The 20,622-nt window shown below is 32.0% G+C and overlaps 1 protein-coding gene across 1 annotated transcript in view; it reads right to left on the bottom strand.

Moving 5' to 3' along the window:
• Window positions 1-19,075: 19,075 nt before the first annotated feature.
• The window catches only part of LOC134694142 (triple functional domain protein-like), a 72,075-nt gene continuing 70,528 nt past the window's right edge, over window positions 19,076-20,622 (bottom strand). The window contains exon 25 of the mRNA XM_063555138.1: window positions 19,076-19,095. Within this exon, the coding sequence (XP_063411208.1) occupies window positions 19,076-19,095 (20 nt within the window). The remainder of the gene's footprint in view (window positions 19,096-20,622) is intronic.

A 20,622-nucleotide genomic window follows, 5' to 3' on the forward strand; every position in this document is an offset into this window, starting at 1 on the left:
ACGTCATCAAAATTTGTTTACGCTGAATCATGGACAGGACGAAGATAAAGATGTTTTCAGATAAGTGCATTAATAATTTAATTTAACATGTGTATATGTGCATATAATGATTATAAAAATAATTTATTGAGGAACTATGATTTGTATGGTTTTATCTGAGCAAATCAACATCAGAAAGTCTGAAAGCATAAACTGAAAATATATTTATTTTTAACATATATATACAATGCATAAACTTGTTAACTTGTCAAATAACAGGCATAAATAGTAGGTATGTCAAAATTTAATTCAGTTGTGTGTATGTTTATTTGGTGAAAATAATAAGTCGCTAGTTATTTATCGTCTGGGGATAAAAAAGGGGGAAGGTAATTAATTTGCCAAAAAATTAAAATAACCTTCCATTAAGACTTCATAATTATTTGGACTAGCTTCCAATCTACTGTATTCTATAAACATTAACATGCAATAATATTTCTATTGAATTTGTTGCTTCAAAACGTATTGAACAAATGATTCTTTGTGGATTTTTTTGACACTTTTAGGGGATATACTGATTTTTTTAAATGGAGCTGCCAACGAAACAGATTGCATGCAGATATTCTAGTTACCATAATTTACTCAGCAATTTTAGTTGGAAGTACAGAGACAGCAAATTAATTAACAGAAAGGAAAACATGACATGTATCCTTTTGTATAAATAACCCAGGAATCCCAGTGGCAGTGCCATTTGAATTGGTGCATGTATATCCTGCTGGTATTTATTTTTGGGATCCCGCTTTTTTTCCGGGAATCCCAGTATATTTCAACTGGGATTTACATCGGGATCCCGCTTCTTTTCGCTGTCTATAATCAAATCAATATCTTCAAAAAGTGCAGAAAACTTATTATTTGAGTGAAATTAAATTCTAAGTTCAAGGACCATAACTCTGCACTAAATCATCAGACCAGAACAAAATTTGAATTTGTAACTTGTCAATAAAAACAAAAACACCAAATATCAAAACAATATCTTCAATAATGTAGAAAAAATGTGTGGAAAACTGATTAGCCAGACTGACGGTTAAACAATCATGCAGACAGAAGAAGGGCAAGTTGTCTACAGTCCCCTTCGACTTAACAATAATAGGTCAAAGTTTTGCTTTCAACACAGAGTCTTGGCTCACATAGAACAGCAAGACATAGGGCTTTCCCTTGAATTGAAGTAGTAGGCAAAATTACAATTATAATTGGTTGTAACATGTGTTAGGCAAAGCCAAGGGCCCACCAAGCTGTAAGCTTGGTGCTTTATGGCAGGTGGTCTGGTCTGGGTGCCGCTCAAGGCCCCCAGAAGCTTTTGCATAATTAGAGCAAAATCCTGCATCCTCACAATCTCTGGCACCTATTTTCATCTTTCAAGCGACCATTTTTTATGTGTGAAATCAAAGTAAAAAAAAAAAGATTTTTTTTTTTTTTCATGTAAAGTTTTTTTTTTTTTTTTTCTTTACCATGCAATTATGCTTAAAATTCATTTGCTTTTAAAAGAGTTTTATTTATATAAAAATCTGATTTGTAAGAAATCATGATCGATTGATTTTGCATATTAACTACATGCATTTGTAAACAAATGACCCCCCTTTTTTCTCTAAAATAAACTTGAGAATGGAAATGGGGAATGTGTCAAAGAGACAACAACCCAACCAAATAAAAAACAACAGCAGAAGGTCACCAACAGGTCTTCAATGTAGCTAGAAATTCCTGCACCAGGAGGCGTCCTTCAGCTGGCCCCTAAATAAATATATACTAGTCCAGTGATAATGAACACCTGTTACGCATATTTAAATCATACAATTATTTCTCAAGCATTGACACAAAATTGATATAGCCTCTGAATTTCTCTTTTTTTGCAAACTTTTTACGGTAAAGTCGACAATATTCTACTTTCATTTTTCACCTTGATTCTCTGACCACCACGTTGCGTTTGAAAAATTAGTATTATCTTCAAAAAATATTGTTTGTAAAAAACGGCGGAAATCTGCTGTCTACAGGCTACTTTCAAAAGCCCTGGGCCGCTTCAAGCTATAAAGGGCCCCATAATTACTCAGTGTAAAACAATTCAAACAGAAAACCATTAGGGTCTAAACTGTTTACCAAGAAATGTAATGGATGGAATAGGACGGAATCTCATAATGTCAAACACTAAACTTTTAGTCTGATGATCATTTTATATTGACAATGATAAGCAGATATCTTTTTTTCTGGCCTATTGCTTAACACAAAAAAAAATCAGGTAAATTTTAAAACCTAATCAAGTGAGGCCAACAGATTGAATAAGTTCTAGTAATAAAATTGTTGACACAAACTCAATCAGATAGGTATTCAAACCAGGTAAACCAATAGAAATCATTTCTAAAAAAAAATCATGCCTTTTGCTGAACGCAAAAGATCAATATATTTGTACAAGTTAGCCTATCATTTAGACTATATAATCTAGAATAAGATCATTTTTCATTTATGGATAGAATATTACAAGTATTCAGTCTTCATGTTGAATTCCAATTTAAGGTAAGCCTATAAGCCTTATTCTTTATTAAATTATATTGTTTGAAATTAAAGTAGAAGTGGAATATGTATAGACATATCATATAACGGTGTAACCAAACAGCTAATAAACCCATCTTCTTCTTAAATTCAACACAAGCTGAAACGAATTTCCTGAGTAAAAATATAGCCTTAACCAAAAATTCTTGAAAATATCTTTTATCATTTAAATGGTGATGACTATTTCCACTTTCACAGCCATGAAATTGATTTTTACCCTATTCAAAGAAAGGTACACAAGTAAAACTGCGAGCTTAACTGCTCACTGATGATACCCTGCAAAAATATTTCAGTAAACAGGAAGATGTTGAGTGATGAATCTGAAAACCCATCACATGGTAAAGCTGACTTATATAAATCCTGAAACCAAATTTCAGAAATCCTTGTACATTTGTACTGTAGTTCCTGAGAAAAATGGGACAAAAATATTCAACTTGGATATCATGAGTAAAATGATACAATTGTTCAGTAAACAGGAAAAGATGTTGAGTGACGAATCTGAAAAAGCATCACACTGTATATCTGACTTATATAAACCCTGAAACCAAATTTCAGAAATCCTTGTCAAATTTTTTTTGAGAAAATGTGACAAAACTTTTCAACTTGGCTATCATGTATAAAATGGTTATGTGTTTGGTTGAGTGATGAATCTGAAAACACATCACAGGGTATAACTGATCTATTTAAACCCAGACACCAAATTTCAGAAATCCTTGTCAAGTAGTTCCAAAGAGAAATGAGATGAAAATATTCATTGGACTGGCAGGCAGACTGATGGATGGAATAACAGTTTAAACAGTATACCCCAACTTTTTTTTACAGTGGGGGTACAATAAGGGCCCAAGAGTTAGACAAGAGAAATCTACCAACCTCTTTTTGTATAATGCCATAGCACAGATTACAACTTCACCATCAGATTTTAACAGTTCATTATTCAAATAATAAATTGCTTCCATGAGCACAGCTCTATACAACCACAGAGGTCCAACACTGAACAGTTGGGGCAAAAATGGACACAATATAAGCACTTGATATAGGTCTGAATTTGGAATGTAATCAAATATTTGACACATAGTTCATTTTGGACACAGAATAACTGAGCATTGGTTATTGATTTGAATTCATATTATTTTTTTTTGCTTTTGTGCTAAATAATATGCTGTTGTGAAATGACCCACTACCCCCTCCCCTAAATGTCATTTTTTGGCTTAAACAAAATTAACAGCTGCACCATGAATGCATGATACACCTTTTGTAGTGTATGAGTTTTATGCAGTATTCTAAATAGTTTCTGAGATACTACACGACATGTGAAACTAGAGGCTCTTTAGTGTCGCTCACCTTGGTCTATGTGAATATTAAACAAAGGAAGCAGATGGATTCATGACAAAATTGTGATTTGGTGATGGTGATTTGTTTATACGTCTTACTTTACTGAACATTCCTGCTGCTTACAATTATCTCTATCAATAATGAACTTGGCCCAGTAGTTTCAGTGGAAAATGTAAGTAAAAATTTACAAATCTTATGAAAATTGTTAAAAATTTACTATAAAGGGCAATAACTCCTAAAAGTATCAACTGACCATTTCAGTCATGTTGTCACTTATTTGTAAATCTTACTTTGCTGAACATTATTGCTGTTTACAGTTTATCTCTATCTATAATAATATTCAAGATAATAACCAAAAATTACCAATTCAGGGGCAGCAACCCAACAATGGGTTGTCTGATTCATCTGCAAATCTCAGGGCAGGTCTTCAAGGCACAAAACTTTGCTCAGTGCTCGGAGCACAAAAATCATGCTCGAAACATGAAATCCAGCAATTTGATTGGTTGGTTTTCGAATCTGAGTACAAAAATCTTGCTCGAAAGTTTTATGACCGTGAGGCCAGATAGAATTTGAATCCAATAACTATTTTAATCCATGTCAGATTTGCTCTAAATGCTTTGGCTTTTTGAGTTAAAAGCCCAAAAACTGCATTTTAACCCTATGTTCTATTTTTAGCCATGGTTGGAAGGCTGGTTCACTGGACACATTTTTTAAACTACATACCCCAAAGATGATTGTGTTTAAGTTTGGATTAATGTAGCCAAGTAGTTTCAGAGGAGAAGATTTTTGTAAAAGATTACTCAGATTTACGAAAAATGGTTAAAAATTGACTATAAAGGGCAATAACTCCTTAAGGGGTCAACTGACCATTTTGGTCATGTTGACTTATTTGTAAATCTTACTTTGCTGAACATTATTGCTGTTTACAGTTTATCTCCATCTATAATAATATTCAAGATAATAACCAAAAACAGTAAAATTTCCTTGAAATTACCAATTTAGGGGCAGCAACCCAACAATGGGTTGTCTGATTCATCTGAAAATTTCAGGGCAGATAGATCTTGACCTGATAAACAAATTTACTCCATGTCAGATTTCCCCTAAATGCTTTGGTTTTTGAGTTATGAGCCAAAAACTGCATTTTACCCCTATGTTCTATTTTTAGCCATGGCGGCCATCTTGGTTGGTTGGCCGGGTAAAAAAACACAAATTTTAAACTAGATACATCAATGATGATTGTGGCCAAGTTTGGTTTAATTTGGCCCAGTAGTTTCAGAGAAGAAGATTTTTGTAAAAGTTAATGACGGACGACAGACGAAGGACGACGGACGCCAGACGACGGACGCCAAGTGATGAGAAAAGCTCACTGAAAATGTTTATTTTGACCCCTTTTTTAGCCCCTTAATCCTAAACCATAACCCCCATAATTAATCCAAACCTTCTACCTGTAGTATTAAACATTGTGGTACAATTTCAGATCAATTGAAATACTTATACACAAAATTTTAATATCCTGAAAGTAGAAAAATGCTTGTTTTGGGCCCCTTTTAAGAGCCCCTTATTCCATAACAGTTGGAATTGATCCCCAAAATCAATTCTAACCTTCCTTTTGTGGTATTGAACCTTCTTATTAAATTTCATAAAGATCCATTAACTAAAGATGTTTGTTCAGACACCAAATGTGTCTTCGGACAACGCAGACGACAATGATGATGTAGACAACTACAACATCATACCATTATACGATCCAAAAAAAATTTTTTTCAGTGTATTAACAAAGGACAAGGTATGATAAGAGGCATTTTTGGCCCCCTTTTCAAATGACTTCATATTTGATCCATCATTAGTCTATGCATAGTTACTTAAAAAAATGTTGAACATTTTGTGTTTATGTGATTATTTGGTTGCCTAGCAACAGATTTTATAAAACGAACTATAATATCCATCTTTATTGTAATTTCCCAAGGAAAAGACTTCTGAATCTATTTAAATGAATGGTAATGTGTTAACAAACACTTGAATATTTACTATTGTTGGGTCTATCATTTTAAAAAGTTCTGAAAGTAACTTAGCAACCACAATGTTGCCAAGTAACCACACCCAAGTACTTTTTTATCCAATGCTATCCATAAAAAAAAATTGAAAAATTCAAATGTTTTCATACAACTCATATTAAGTCGACTCCTATATTGATATATTTAGTAACAATGTTTACATGGAAAAAACATTTGATTTTGTATCTATATAATCTGTCTAATCAACCTGAGTTTTCCATAGCAACGCAAAGTTAGTTTTAAGTTAACAGTTGAAGAACATTAAAAAGATGTTTAGTATTACTGAGTGTAATTTTTCAGCTTGAAACATGGAACTAAAGTTATTTATGAGTACCTTTAGTGCAGATGTGCAATTCTAATTAAATTCTTAATTCAGTGTTTCCATGGTTAAACATGGACGTTTCCATGATATAATATCTTGCTTAGCAACCATCGCAAATCATGCAGATAAAATAATTTTTATGCATATCTACGAATGTATTTTCATTTAAAAGAGAGACAGCAGATACATATATCTGTTTTTAGTTTTGCATACTGTATAATGATCTAAGATTACTTGCTGCTCAAAACAGCCTTATGACATGTACCCCCCCCCCCCTTTCCTGTTTTCACTATGTTTATTTTTTCTCTATTGTTAATTCAAAAACAAAATCAATTGTGCTAGATCTGTATGAATAGACAATGTTATTTATGACTATAAGGTTTCAATTAATTTCTGTTATATTTTCTTTGCCCAAAGATTAAATGATTTAACTTAAATAAATGGAGAATGTGTCCATTGACATAGGGACTCAGTTGATTCCCTCACTTTCATATAAAGTTATATAGAGACATATCTCAAGAACTTAAGAAGTGACGCTACTAAAATTTGAACTTAAATTGAGTTTTGTGGCAATAATCATTATATATGCATTTTATAACATTGAATTGAGACAAACTCAAGTTAGAGATCGGAAACCAAAGCAATCAGCATTTTTTTTTTCATTTGTAAAGGAGATTAACCCTAGAACAGAAAAAAAATCACCAAAATTTATACTGGGTCTCTGTTTTTGTGGCAATAAGGATTATTTACAAGTTTCATAACATTTTGTTGAAGCAAACTAAAGTTAGAGAACAGAAACGAACAATTCAGCAAGTTTTCCTTTTGTTAAGGAGCATAACTCTAGTATCAAATGGCGCCAGCAAAAGCAAACTTGACCTGTGTTTTGTGGTGATAAGTATTGTATATAAGTTTCTTAACATTTGGTTGAGGCAAACTAAAGTTAAGAGATCAAATCCAATTTTGGAACGTACAGACAGACGGACCTATGTATGTACGTATGTATAGACGGACAAGGGAACAACTTAATGCTAGCTCCGGTACAGAGAGGACGTATGCATGCTTTTTACTACAAACGTGGAGCACAAAAAATAGTTTAGAATTATAAGAGTAGAAATTATTGATGTGTAAACTTGGCTGCTGATTTACAAAATTTACATAAACGTCCATTTTTGTTTAACCCTTTAGTTGTAAAATAAATTTTATGCAGTAAAAAGTAGTACCATTCATATTATTATTTTGAACATTGAGTAAACTGGTGCATACTGTACACTGATTGTTAAATTGATCTACATGTTGATATTTTTCAACTGGGACCGTCAGGACAGAAGTTCTTAACAGTTTTATTTTTAATCTAATACATAAGATGAATATATTATGAAAAAATAGAATAATAACATATCTATCTTTGAGCAATTCGAAAAATGATAGGAGTGGTTTTAGTCATCATTTTGTTCAATGCTTGTATTATAAATAAGAAGGTGTGGTATGGTGGACAATAGGACAACTCTCCACTCAAAAGATCAAAATGACACAGAAATTAACAACTGTACGGCCTTCAACATTAGCAAAGCCCATACCGCATTGTCAGTTATAAAAAGCTCAGAATTAACAATGTTGAACGATTCAAGCGCGATAACCAACGGCCTAATATATGTAGAAAAAAATTAACCAAAAAACAAAATAAACACATAAGCAAATGATAACCACTAAATTACAGGAGTCGGTTTCACAAAAAAAATTACGACTAAGAATGATTGTAAGGTATACTGAATTGTTCATGACTCACGATCAATCTTAGTCGTAAGTTGTTTTTTGTGATACTGACTCCATGCTCCTGACTTGGGACAGGCACATACACAGAGAATGTGGCAGGTTTAACATGTTAGCGGGATCTGAAACCTCACCCTTACCTTGGACAGTGGTGTACCAGTAAAACATGAGGAAATAACTATAAAAATCAGTTAAAAAAAGGCTAACATCAATAAAAATACAAATATTACAAATAAGTGGACGTGGCTGGGTACTTGCACATTCCAAAAACAAATAGACACTGAATCGTTTTGTTCCTCATTATCTTATAGGTACAAGATGTGCTTCTCTTGAGAAAGGAAATGTCTTATCTACAAAAAAATTAAGCATGCCTCTGTAATGTATCTTTGGATTTTGAAAATCAAGTTTTGTTGAGAATATTTATATATAGTGTCATATTTGACTTTGTATTTTTTCAAAGGTTTATAATATTTGCATACACTTAATTAAAGTTTCAAAATTATATCTAATCCTTGCAGTATTTCATTTTAATACATGTTATCTATTTGAAATTCTTATAGTTAATTTTACCTTCCCGGCATTGAAGTTTTGTAACTCAAGATCACCTGAGCTAAAAGAAGACTTTCGAGCAGATTCTGAAATGCAAGTTTGATCCAGTAGTTGGATCGCATATTATTGACGTTTGCGTAAAAACAAGGAATTTTCAGTGTACTGAGAATTATTGAATTTGAACATGAGTGGACGCTAGTACCACAAATATATTTAAAACAGTGAATTATTTCCTTACAACAAACAACACATTGAAATATCTTCGTGGTACCCGCTCATAGTTAAAATTTGCCCAAACGGATGGAAAAACTTTGCATTTTCATAAAATTTACGTTTTTCATGAGAAAGAGAGAGGTATTTAATATTTTTTTCACGCAGAAAAAGAAAAGTTATATTGATTTTTTGTTAGATGATACACTATTCTCTTTAGAAATAGTCAAATTGGCAAATACCCCTTGTAAGCATGATATAATTGTTTAATTCCACCGAATGTTCCACCTCAGAAAGTTTATTATAATCAGGTATAATATGAAATTTCGACTTCAATGTATAATTTTTGTATACACTGCAGCTGTGCTAAATGTGCAGTCAAATTGCATTGACCGTATAATCATTTTTTTATGTAGTCACTGACTGTATTTTTATCTCCCTTTTTATGATAATAAGCTGCTTCTCAGCTGACTACTTCACTTTGTTCATCAGTTTCAGTGAAGTGTAATACAAGTGGATTCCAGTTTTATGCGACCGATTGACAATTCCTTTCCGTTGAGTTTTATTTATGACGTCATTTTCAAAATTTTTACGTCATTCGGTTCAAATTCAATAACGATGCTTTTTATCCTAAATATTTCATCTGAAACCATATATTTAGCATGACCATGAATTTGTCTTATTAGAATAAAAATAATTCATTGAGTTATTTTTAGACATGGTATTCCCTATCTGCCATGGTATTTGCTAGGGTATTTCCCATCTGCCATGGTATTTGCTAGCAAATACCCCGGAACATGGAATACCCTAATGGCAAATACCCCGGCAGAGAAAAGAAAATCACAATATATAGAAATTGGTGAAAAATACCGTTTCTCATCCAATCAAAATACAGCATTATTACATAAGGTGGAATTATGTTAAAAATTTTGTACCTGTGATTCGTAGTTTACTTATGTATGGAGTTTTTCTTCCAGTTAACATTACTTATAGTCTGCAGTTAAAGATTTAAACATTTATAAGATTCATAAACTATCCTGGATTTTTACCAAACTTTGACAGAAGCTTTTTACAATGGAAAAGACAGTATCGAGAGAAATATTTTTATTAAAAATTTTCCTCATTTTTGTTGAGCCTGCAATTAACAGCAAAAGTAGATGAAACAATGATTCTAATATTATAATCATGACAACATAATAATTAGAAACTTATTAATGTAACTTTCTTAATAACTTCATTATAAAATCAAAATCAACCATGTGTCAATATTCAATTTCAGAAGAATGAACTACTTGACCTACAAGTTTAAACCACGTTAAAATTGACACCAGCTGAAAAATAACAAAATGATTTTAGATTTTAAAAGAATGCCTTACAAAAACCAATTTTCTGAAAACATATTAGATGAATATCAGAATGTCTGGGATGTCTCACCATCTATCAATAATGAAAAACTTAGATCATGTGAACAGAAGTTAATTAAACTTGATAAAATAGAACTGGAATACTATTTGCAGCATTTTGTTAGAAAAACATTGTGTAGAACGTATAGACGTAATCATTTTAACAATCAAATTAAAAAAAAGTATGCACCATGTGTGCTTCTTCACTTGATCCATGTATTCTGCATACCTGGTCAGGAAGAGAAAATGAAAGTAGTCCAGTTTGAGCTAAATGTAGTGCTGTATACAATGACAGAAGAAGAGAGATGTGATATATTTGAAAGATACATAAGCCAACAACTAAAAGTAAAGTCAAGCTTAACAGAAATTGATTTGTTAACTAGCCAGATAGAATCACATCATGAATTCCTGATGAAACTCTGCTACTGGGATACATTTTGTGCTAAAAATGACAAAGAAGGCTATAAAGTGTTTCTTAAAAAAAATTCAGATTTTTTAGTATCAAAAATTGAAGGAATGCCAACAAATTGTAATCGGGGATTTATGAGGCATATAAAATTGCACCTTATTGCCTGCAATATACTCCTGTGTCTTTTAAAATGGGATTTATGTGAAACAAAAATTCCTGTAACCCTTCAATACTATTGGGAAACACAACATCCTTTCTCATTTGCCTCTGAAGGTTATACACCAACACACTACACAATCCCATACAGAGCAAAATATATGCTGCAAAAAATATTAACAACTCTCTCTGAAGAAGAAATATTTACAGCATTCAACAACTACATTGGCCAAATGTATTCACTGGAATCAGAAATAACAGAAGTTGACTTTTGTACTGGTAAGATATATCCATTTTTTGAATTTCAGTTGAAACTTTGTTACTGTGAGAAACTGTTCAATGAGAAAGATTACAAAAGATATAAGGACTTTTTCAGAAGAAATGCTGATTTCTTAGTTAAACAAATTGAAAAAGTGGTAAATGGGTATGAAACAAAAACAAAATATATTTCCTGCAAGATATTGCTTGGTCTTTTGAAATGGAACATATGTAATCAGAAAACAATTTCAATCCCATTGACCTTCCAAGACTGTGAAATAAAGACATGCAGCTCATTTACATCAGCAGCTGAACATACAACTAAATACACTTCCAAAGCAAATACAATAAAGACTATACTACAAAAATTGTTGGCAGTGCTTTCTGAAGAAGAAATATTTACAGCATTCAATAACTACCTTGATCAAATGTATACAATGAACTCAGAAATAACAGAAGATGATTTTTGTACTGGTAAAATAGAGCCATACAATGAATTTCTGTTAAAACTGTGTTACTGTGAGAAACTGTGCAGTAAAAATGATGACACTTTAAAGGAATTTCTCAGTAAAAATGCTGATTTGTTTGTATCACAGATTGAAGAAGTTGTTCGTGGAAATAAAACAAAAATAAAATTTATTTCTTGCAAGATACTGTTATGTTTTTTAAACTTGCACATCTGTTATCTGAAAACAACATTCATCCCATCAAAAATCCAGAACAGTGAAATACAACAGTCATGCTCATTCCAACCAGAAGCAGAAAACACAACAAACAACGCATGTACAATGTACAGGGTGAGATGCATACTGGAAAACTTATTATCAACTCAGACAGACCATGATATCTCTGAAGTATTCAATGACTACATTGAACAAATGTTTGCACTAAAATCAGAAATAACTCCAGATGGCTTGTGTATTGGGGTAGCAGTATCACATCATGAATTTAAGTTGAAACTTTTTTACTGGGAGACAATTTGCAGGAAAAAGGAATTTGGAGCTTATAAAAAATTCATCCAAATGTATCCTGAGTTTTTAGTTTCATATATAGAAAAAAAAATTGTATTGTGCCAAAAAACAGAATCAAAACATTTGCTTTGCATGACATTACTAAGTATTTTGAACTTGAGCATTTGTACTTTGAAAACAGCCCCACTCTTGGTTCAAAAAGAAGAAATGCAGGCTTCATTTCAATCTGAAGAAGATAACACAACAAAACATGCATATACAATATACAAGGTGAGATGCATACTGCAAAACTTATTATCAACTCTGGCAGAGGATGAGATCTCTGAAGTATTCAATGATTACATTGATCAAATGTATGCAATGACATCAAAAATAACTCCAGATGGCTTGTGTATTGGGGTAGCAGTATCACATCATGAATTTAAGTTGAAACTTTGTTACTGGGAGACAATTTGCAGGAAAAAGGATTTTGGAGCTTATAAAAAGTTCATTCAACTGTATCCTGAGTTTTTAGTATCCTATATAGAAGAAGTGGTTCAGAAGAATGAAACAGGCATAGGAATTTCTTCATGCAAAACACTATTGTGTATATTGAACTGGAACGTTTTTCCTCAGAAAACATCAACCCCATTGAATTTTCAAGACTGCACATTAACATCAGGAGTTAAAAAAGCTACTAAATACCCATACACAGCTGACAAAGTAAGGAGTATACTACAAAAAATATTATCAACCCTCTCTGAAGATGAAATATTTTCAGCATTTAATGACTACCTTGATCAAATGAAAACAATGAACTCAGAAATAACAGAAGATGACTTATGCAATGGTAAGATAGAGCCTTATCATGGATCTATGCTGAAACTTTGTTACTGTGATAAACTGTGGGATACAATTGATTGTTTTGAACCTTATAGGGAATTTCTGAGAAAAAATGCTGATTTATTAGTAGTTCAGATAGAAAGAGTGGTTCATGGTAACAACACAGAAATAAAACTTGCTTCCTGCAAGATACTTCTGTGCCTCTTGAACTGGAACATCTGTACTTTGAAAACAGCCATACTCTTGATTCAAAATGCAGAAATACAGACCTCTTCTTCAACTGCCATAGTATCTGACACACCATCAAAATACTCATTCACTGCAGAAACAATAAGGAATGTACTACAACAATTATTATCAACTTTTTCTGAAGAAGAAATATTAACCTTATTCAACAACTACATTGACTTATTATATGCAATGAACTCAGAAATAACAGATGATGGCTTGTGTACAGGTAAGATAGAGCCTTATCATGAATTTATGTTGAAACTTTGTTACTGTGAGAAACTGTGGGAAGCAATTGATTGTTTTGAACCTTATCAGGAATTTCTGAGAAAAAATGCTGATTTATTAGTAGTTCAGATAGAAAGAGTGGTTCATGGTAACAACACAGAAATAAAACTTGCTTCCTGCAAGATACTTCTGTGCCTCTTGAACTGGAACATCTGTGATCTGGAATCAACATTCATTCGATCAGAAATCCATACCAATGAAATACAACAGTCATGTACAAAGTACAATGTGAGATGCATACTGCAAAACTTATTATCAACTCTGGCAGAGGATGAGATCTCTGAAGTATTCAATGATTACATTGATCAAATGTATGCAATGACATCAAAAATAACTCCAGATGGCTTGTGTATTGGGGTAGCAGTATCACATCATGAATTTAAGTTGAAACTTTGTTACTGGGAGACAATTTGCAGGAAAAAGGATTTTGGAGCTTATAAAAAGTTCATTCAACTGTATCCTGAGTTTTTAGTATCCTATATAGAAGAAGTGGTTCAGAAGAATGAAACAGGCATAGGAATTTCTTCATGCAAAACACTATTGTGTATATTGAACTGGAACGTTTTTCCTCAGAAAACATCAACCCCATTGAATTTTCAAGACTGCACATTAACATCAGGAGTTAAAAAAGCTACTAAATACCCATACACAGCTGACAAAGTAAGGAGTATACTACAAAAAATATTATCAACCCTCTCTGAAGATGAAATATTTTCAGCATTTAATGACTACCTTGATCAAATGAAAACAATGAACTCAGAAATAACAGAAGATGACTTATGCAATGGTAAGATAGGGCCTTATCATGGATCTATGCTGAAACTTTGTTACTGTGATAAACTGTGGGATACAATTGATTGTTTTGAACCTTATAGGGAATTTCTGAGAAAAAATGCTGATTTATTAGTAGTTCAGATAGAAAGAGTGGTTCATGGTAACAACACAGAAATAAAACTTGCTTCCTGCAAGATACTTCTGTGCCTCTTGAACTGGAACATCTGTGATCTGGAATCAACATTCATTCGATCAGAAATCCATACCAATGAAATACAACAGTCATGTACAAAGTACAATGTGAGATGCATACTGCAAAACTTATTATCAACTCTGGCAGAGGATGAGATCTCTGAAGTATTCAATGATTACATTGATCAAATGTATGCAATGACATCAAAAATAACTCCAGATGGCTTGTGTATTGGTGAAAAAGTATCACATCATGAATTCCAGTTGAAACTTTGTTACTGGCTGACAATTTGCAAGAAAAAAGATTATGAAGCTATTAAAAAATTCATCCAACTGTGTCCTGACGTTTTGGTATCACATATAGAAGAACATGTTCAGCAGTTTGAACCAAAAACAAAACTTTATATCTGTAAGACACTTCTGTGTATTTTGAACTGGCATATTTGTACTTTGAAAAAGGCCCAATTCTTGGTTCAAAACACAGAGATACAGGCATCTCAATCATTTGCCATTGTAGATGATTTAACAATAAAAACAATAGGGAGAATACTAAAAATAGTATTATCAACTCTCTCTGAGGAAGAAATATTTACAGCATTCAATGAATACCTAGACAAGATCCTTACAAGGAAATCAGAAATAACGGAGGATGACTTTTGTACTGGAAAGATAGAGCCATATCATGAATTTATGATGAAACTTTGTTACTGTGAGAAATTGTGCAATGAGCATGATGATGATGAAACTTATAGGAAATTTCTGAGAAAAAATGCTGATTTTTTAGCTACCAAAATTGAAGAAGTAGTTGGTGGGAATAACACAAAAACAAAATTTATTGCCTGCAAGGTTCTGTTGTGTCTTGTAAAATGGGATCTATGCCATCAGAAAACAGCATATACACCTCTTAATAATATTCTAAGTCAGATGCTTACTAAAAAAGAAGACTGTCAAGCTTTCATGAATGAAAATGCTCTGTTCTTTGTATCAATGGTACGGACAGTGATAAAAAGACATAATATTCCATTACTGATTAACTTATGTGATGTTCTAATTTGTATTTCTCACATTGAACTTCACTTTTATGAGGTAACAGGTGCAGTTAACAAATTAATCAGGTACTACATGAATCAAGTTGGAACAAATGAAAGGACCCTACAATCAATTCTCTTGTTAGGCTACAGATTTTTGAAGCACTTGAATGATAACCAGAAGATAGATACTGCTAGGAAAAAAAAACTTGGTTTTCCAAAATTCTGTAAGCTACTTGAAGAATTATCTACTGATTCCAGGAAGGAAAGGAAGGCTTTAGATTTGCTTATTGAAGCCTTTAAAGATAATACAAACCCTTGTCATGGCAATCAAAATAAATACTGTAATTATTTACGAGATTTTACAAAGGTACAAGATGCAATAAAACAGGAGGATTCATGTAAAGCTATGCAGTTTTCATATGACAGTATTATTCAAAAATATTCTCCTTTTCTGCCAAAAAATTTTGGATACCGGTTTGTATCTTCGTTGAATAGATTCTACTCCCCTGTCAGATCGGAAGATATTTTCTCTAAGCCATTATGTCAGAATTTATTCGTGGATATTTTTGCATGGATCATGATGGTTTGTATACTAGTAGTATGGACTTCACCTGGACACCGCAGTTCAGCAAAACTGGAGAAGTATCTAGCTCTAAAACATCACTATGCTATGGCAAGTCTTTACCTGCTATGGTGTTCAGGAGATATTGAAGTTCATCCAGGGCCTCGTACTGGGAAAAAAACATTGGTTCATGATTCCTCTATAAAGAGAACTTGGATTCAAAATGTATATAAAATGCTTGATACTAAATTATCAAATGGTGTGCAGTCAAAATACAGAGAAAAAAAAGGGAGAATAAGTGACAAAGAGCACAGGGAGCTTTTCAAAGATTTGTTAAAAGTCTGCTATGAAGAAAAAGTGCTTGTACCACAGCAGTACCTAGCTGAAATAAATGCTTGGGAAACCATGGAATATAAACTTTTACATAAACTTTTTATTTATCGATGTGAAATTGAGACAATTATAGCATCACTCCAAGATTTTCTTACTTGTGGAGGCAGCACCAATGATCTCACTGATATCAATGTAAGTATTATTACTGAACTTAAAACAAATGAAATAGCAATGTTCCTTGGGCAAGATCAAAGGCCTAAAGACATATCACAAATGGTGGCACATATTACACGCCATATAGCTGGTATTTCAATCAAATGTGCACATGGGAAAGACCCTGATACAAAATGTGATGGACTTTGGGACCTACCTTTGAAAAATTGGCCAAAAGATATTATACTTTTTGATCCAAACAACAGAGGGAAATACAGTGAAGAAAAAACTGGAAAAAAACTCATCCCTGATCAGGAACTGGTTGATATGCTACTTAGACTCCCACAGGTTACTATTCCTCAAAAATACAAAGATATCATAGAGGCCTTTAAAGCCATGAGGAAGAGCAAAACAAAGCAGCACAAAGAACAACTCTGTAGTACTTTTAAAAGATCTACAAGCTTAGAAAAAATAAATTATGCACTCAAAAACCTCTGCAAGAATGGAATATTAACAGAAGAAATGCATGACATTCTTACAAAATGGTGGACAACTGGCGTTGTTGAAGCTGGAGATAACCAAACACAGTCACTAGAAAATATGGATGTTTCTAAGAAAGTAGAAAGACCTCATATATTAATAAATATACACACAAATTCTATAACTTTTACTGTAAAACCAACAATTCCAAATTGTTCACAAGTGAGTTACGAGTTTCCAGTCAAATATGAACTTGTTCCACTAAAAACAATGAAATTATTACCAACGTCTGAAGAAAATTCTGGTGACAATCAAACAGATTCAATTATTCCACAAGCAACAATGAATATTTCAAATTCTACTACTACTTTTGATCCCAACAGTCAAGCAATGTTTAGAAGTGACATCAAACTTCAATGCAAAACATCAACTCAAGATACTGCTTCTAGCTCAATGACTCATCAGAACCAAACAACCTCTTCATCATTCCAATTCAGCAAATCGACTCAAAATATAGCCATTTATGGGCAACCAGGCCCCATATTATGTACTCATAATCAATTAACTACCAATTCAGATGATCTTGGGCATTTGCATTTGAGTGCAATAATAGACTCTAAAAATCTTGCTTTCCAAAATCTAGTCTCTCCAACAAGTGATATGGGCTCCTCCTATTCAATATCTTCAGTAAATTCAGAGTCTGGAAATGAAGAAAGGGACCAAAACAATACTTTAAGTGAAGGTCAAGATCTATTTACTGATTCAGGCTACAGTTCAGATAGTAGTAACAACTGTGTTTTAAAAACAAGCTTGAAGGTATGCATTATTATTAAAAGGATTGTGTAAAGTTTACTGAATTGAAATGTTCACACTTTTCAGATTTTCTTGTTTTCATTTGAAGATTTTTTATAATTTATGTAAGATACCACAGTTAAATTATATTTAACACTGCCAAATTTCAGCAATTGATTATCTTAAGAATCCAGGGGTAATAATCAGTCAAATATTTTTTTTGTTATTTTTGTTATAAAAAGGATGGAGATGAGAAAAGGAACATTCAAAACTAAAAAGAAAAATATCAACAAGCAGAGATCAAATAAAACAGTCAATCATCTCATGGTGGCTTCTATAAATTGTTTAAGGGATGACCCCAACTTCATCATTTTATTTATTATGAACTTGTAGAAATGGAACTCATACAAATGTTGTGTCTTATTGTCAATTTGTGTAACCACTTGCAAACTTATTAAAATTTTCAGAAAAGAAAATGCATAGAAAAGGACAGAATTGAGATGAAAAAAAGAAAAATACCATCACCGAAACAAGACAAAAAGGTACAATTTATCAATATTAAGAACGTTATATTTTTGGGGTACAAGTGAACAATAAACACACAACTGATATAGGTAATTGGCTAAAATGCCGATTTCGTATTAACCATACAAAAGAAGGTATGAAAAAGGGCACATTTTAAGTATACACACATAAGAAATGTATCCAGGAAAACAAATATAAAATTTTCTTTCTGCTTACAGCAATCAGATCCCACCAACCACAGAAAGGACGACTCTTCAATGGACAATTCAACCATATTCAATACAAACATGGAACTCTTGCAGGACTGCTTACAAATTGACTTAGATTCATTTGTTTTTGATGATCAAACTTTTGATATGAAACTGAATGCTCTTGATTATGAAGACAAAAACCCACAAATATGTGACAAAGACGGAAATCTTATGAATGGTGAAATGCAAATGTCTAACGAAAATACAAACATCAGTGCTTACAAAACCAGTGTTAGTACTATACTTGAAAAGTTTGTACAAGACATGATTAACAAAGAACATGAAAAAATGTCACAAATGAAAACATCTTTGTCAGAAGTGTAAATATTTGGTTTTGCTGAATTATAATTTTGTATTGTCTTTTAATTTATTGATAATTTAATTGTATTAATATTTTTTTTAACTCATTTATAACATTATGTGTCAATTCCAAAAATCATATTTTGTCCTAAAATGTTCTGTAAAATTTGATCTCATTCCATGTAAGAAAAAATTCTTCTTTTTAAACTCTTTTATAAGACTGTTATGTATTCTGTTCATTAAATTGTTTTAGATGTTTTTTATAATTGTGTAATAGCAATGAGATATATATATGGTGCAAAAATAAAACCTTGCATTTAAATTTTAATAGCATTATTTGTTTTCATCATTTTCTGAAATCACAATAAGTAGTCAGCACTCTAGTGTTGACATGAATATCAATAATATGGTCATTTTATAAATTTCCTGTTTACAAAACTTTGAATTTTTCGAAAAACTAATGCTGAAAGCACATTTAACAATATTAATATGAGAGAGTAATGTATACTTGTAAATATTTTTGTAAATACTCTACTTTAAAAACTTTCAATGAATTATTTATGCCCAATGAGCTTCAAATTTACCATGGATGCCATTATGCATCTTAAATTTTCTCAGGAAAACTCTGTATCAATCATATTATCTTACTAAGAAACACGATATGATTTGATTTGATAGGATATGACAACAAAAGTACACAAGCAATTTTCCTCAATTTACATCTAGGTGTTGAAGCTAAGAATGCTACAATAACACTGTCTTAAAAGTGAGAGGTTTATCACTATAAAACCGGGTTCAATCCACCATTTTCTACATTTGAAAATGCCTGTACCAAGTAAGGAATATAACAGATGTTGTCCATTCCTTTGATGTATTTTGTCATTTGATTTTGCCATGTGAATATGGACTTTCTAATTGAATATTCCTATGAGTTCAGTATTTTTGTGATTTAACTTTTCACACCAACATTATTGGAAGGGTAAACACAATCCTAATTGTACAATGCAATTGCTAGTATACCATTTACCATATTTAATTGTAATTTGTGTTTAGATTTCAATGGAATTCAATAAAATATTTAAGCATTAATAATATGATATGTTTTTGAATGCTCAGTTCATAACTACATATCGTTGTTTAATTATAAATGTTTTATCAATGTATGCAAACTTAATTAATTGATGAAATTTTAATATATTGTGTTTGTATATAATGTTTATATGTTTGATTATTTTTATTTTGTATTAAAGTTTTCTAAATAAGATATTGTCTTTAACAACATTTAAAATGATGCCTTTGAACATTTTAAACTTAATTTTATAGTCATTTCACTCTGATCCAACATTAAGCAAAAATCTTTTAATTATTCAGATGAAAACAATGTACAATTTAACTTTCGAATTCAAGCTTTCCTGAAATCCAGAAGTGATATCAGGTGTTAAAAAAATTAAGTGTGCTGGACATGCAAAACGTGTGAATTTATTATTATTCCTTCCATACCAACTTTGTGAATTTCATAGGTACAGGTGAACCATGAAAATAAAATATATGAATAAAAAAAAATCTTTAGGCTTGTATGTAGACTTCCACAAAACAATGGAATTAAATATCCATGTCCTAGAAGGTTTTCAGCAATCTATGAAAACTGGTATCCATGAGAATAAATGAATCCACAGTATGCTGCCCAGTCACACGTCAATAATGAGTCTAAATCAGCAAAAGAGCATTAAGTTTCTTTGTTGACACATTCACTTAATGACTTCTGAATATAAAGACCTGCTTTTGATGCAAATGAGACAATAGTAAGGACCAAAGTATGGAGGACTCGAAAGTGAGCCTCTACAATCAGTGTACATGTTTATAATGTCCCTCAAAGTTGA

Source organism: Mytilus trossulus, chromosome 13, assembly GCF_036588685.1.
Source record: "Mytilus trossulus isolate FHL-02 chromosome 13, PNRI_Mtr1.1.1.hap1, whole genome shotgun sequence".
Lineage (NCBI taxonomy): Eukaryota > Metazoa > Mollusca > Bivalvia > Mytilida > Mytilidae > Mytilus > Mytilus trossulus.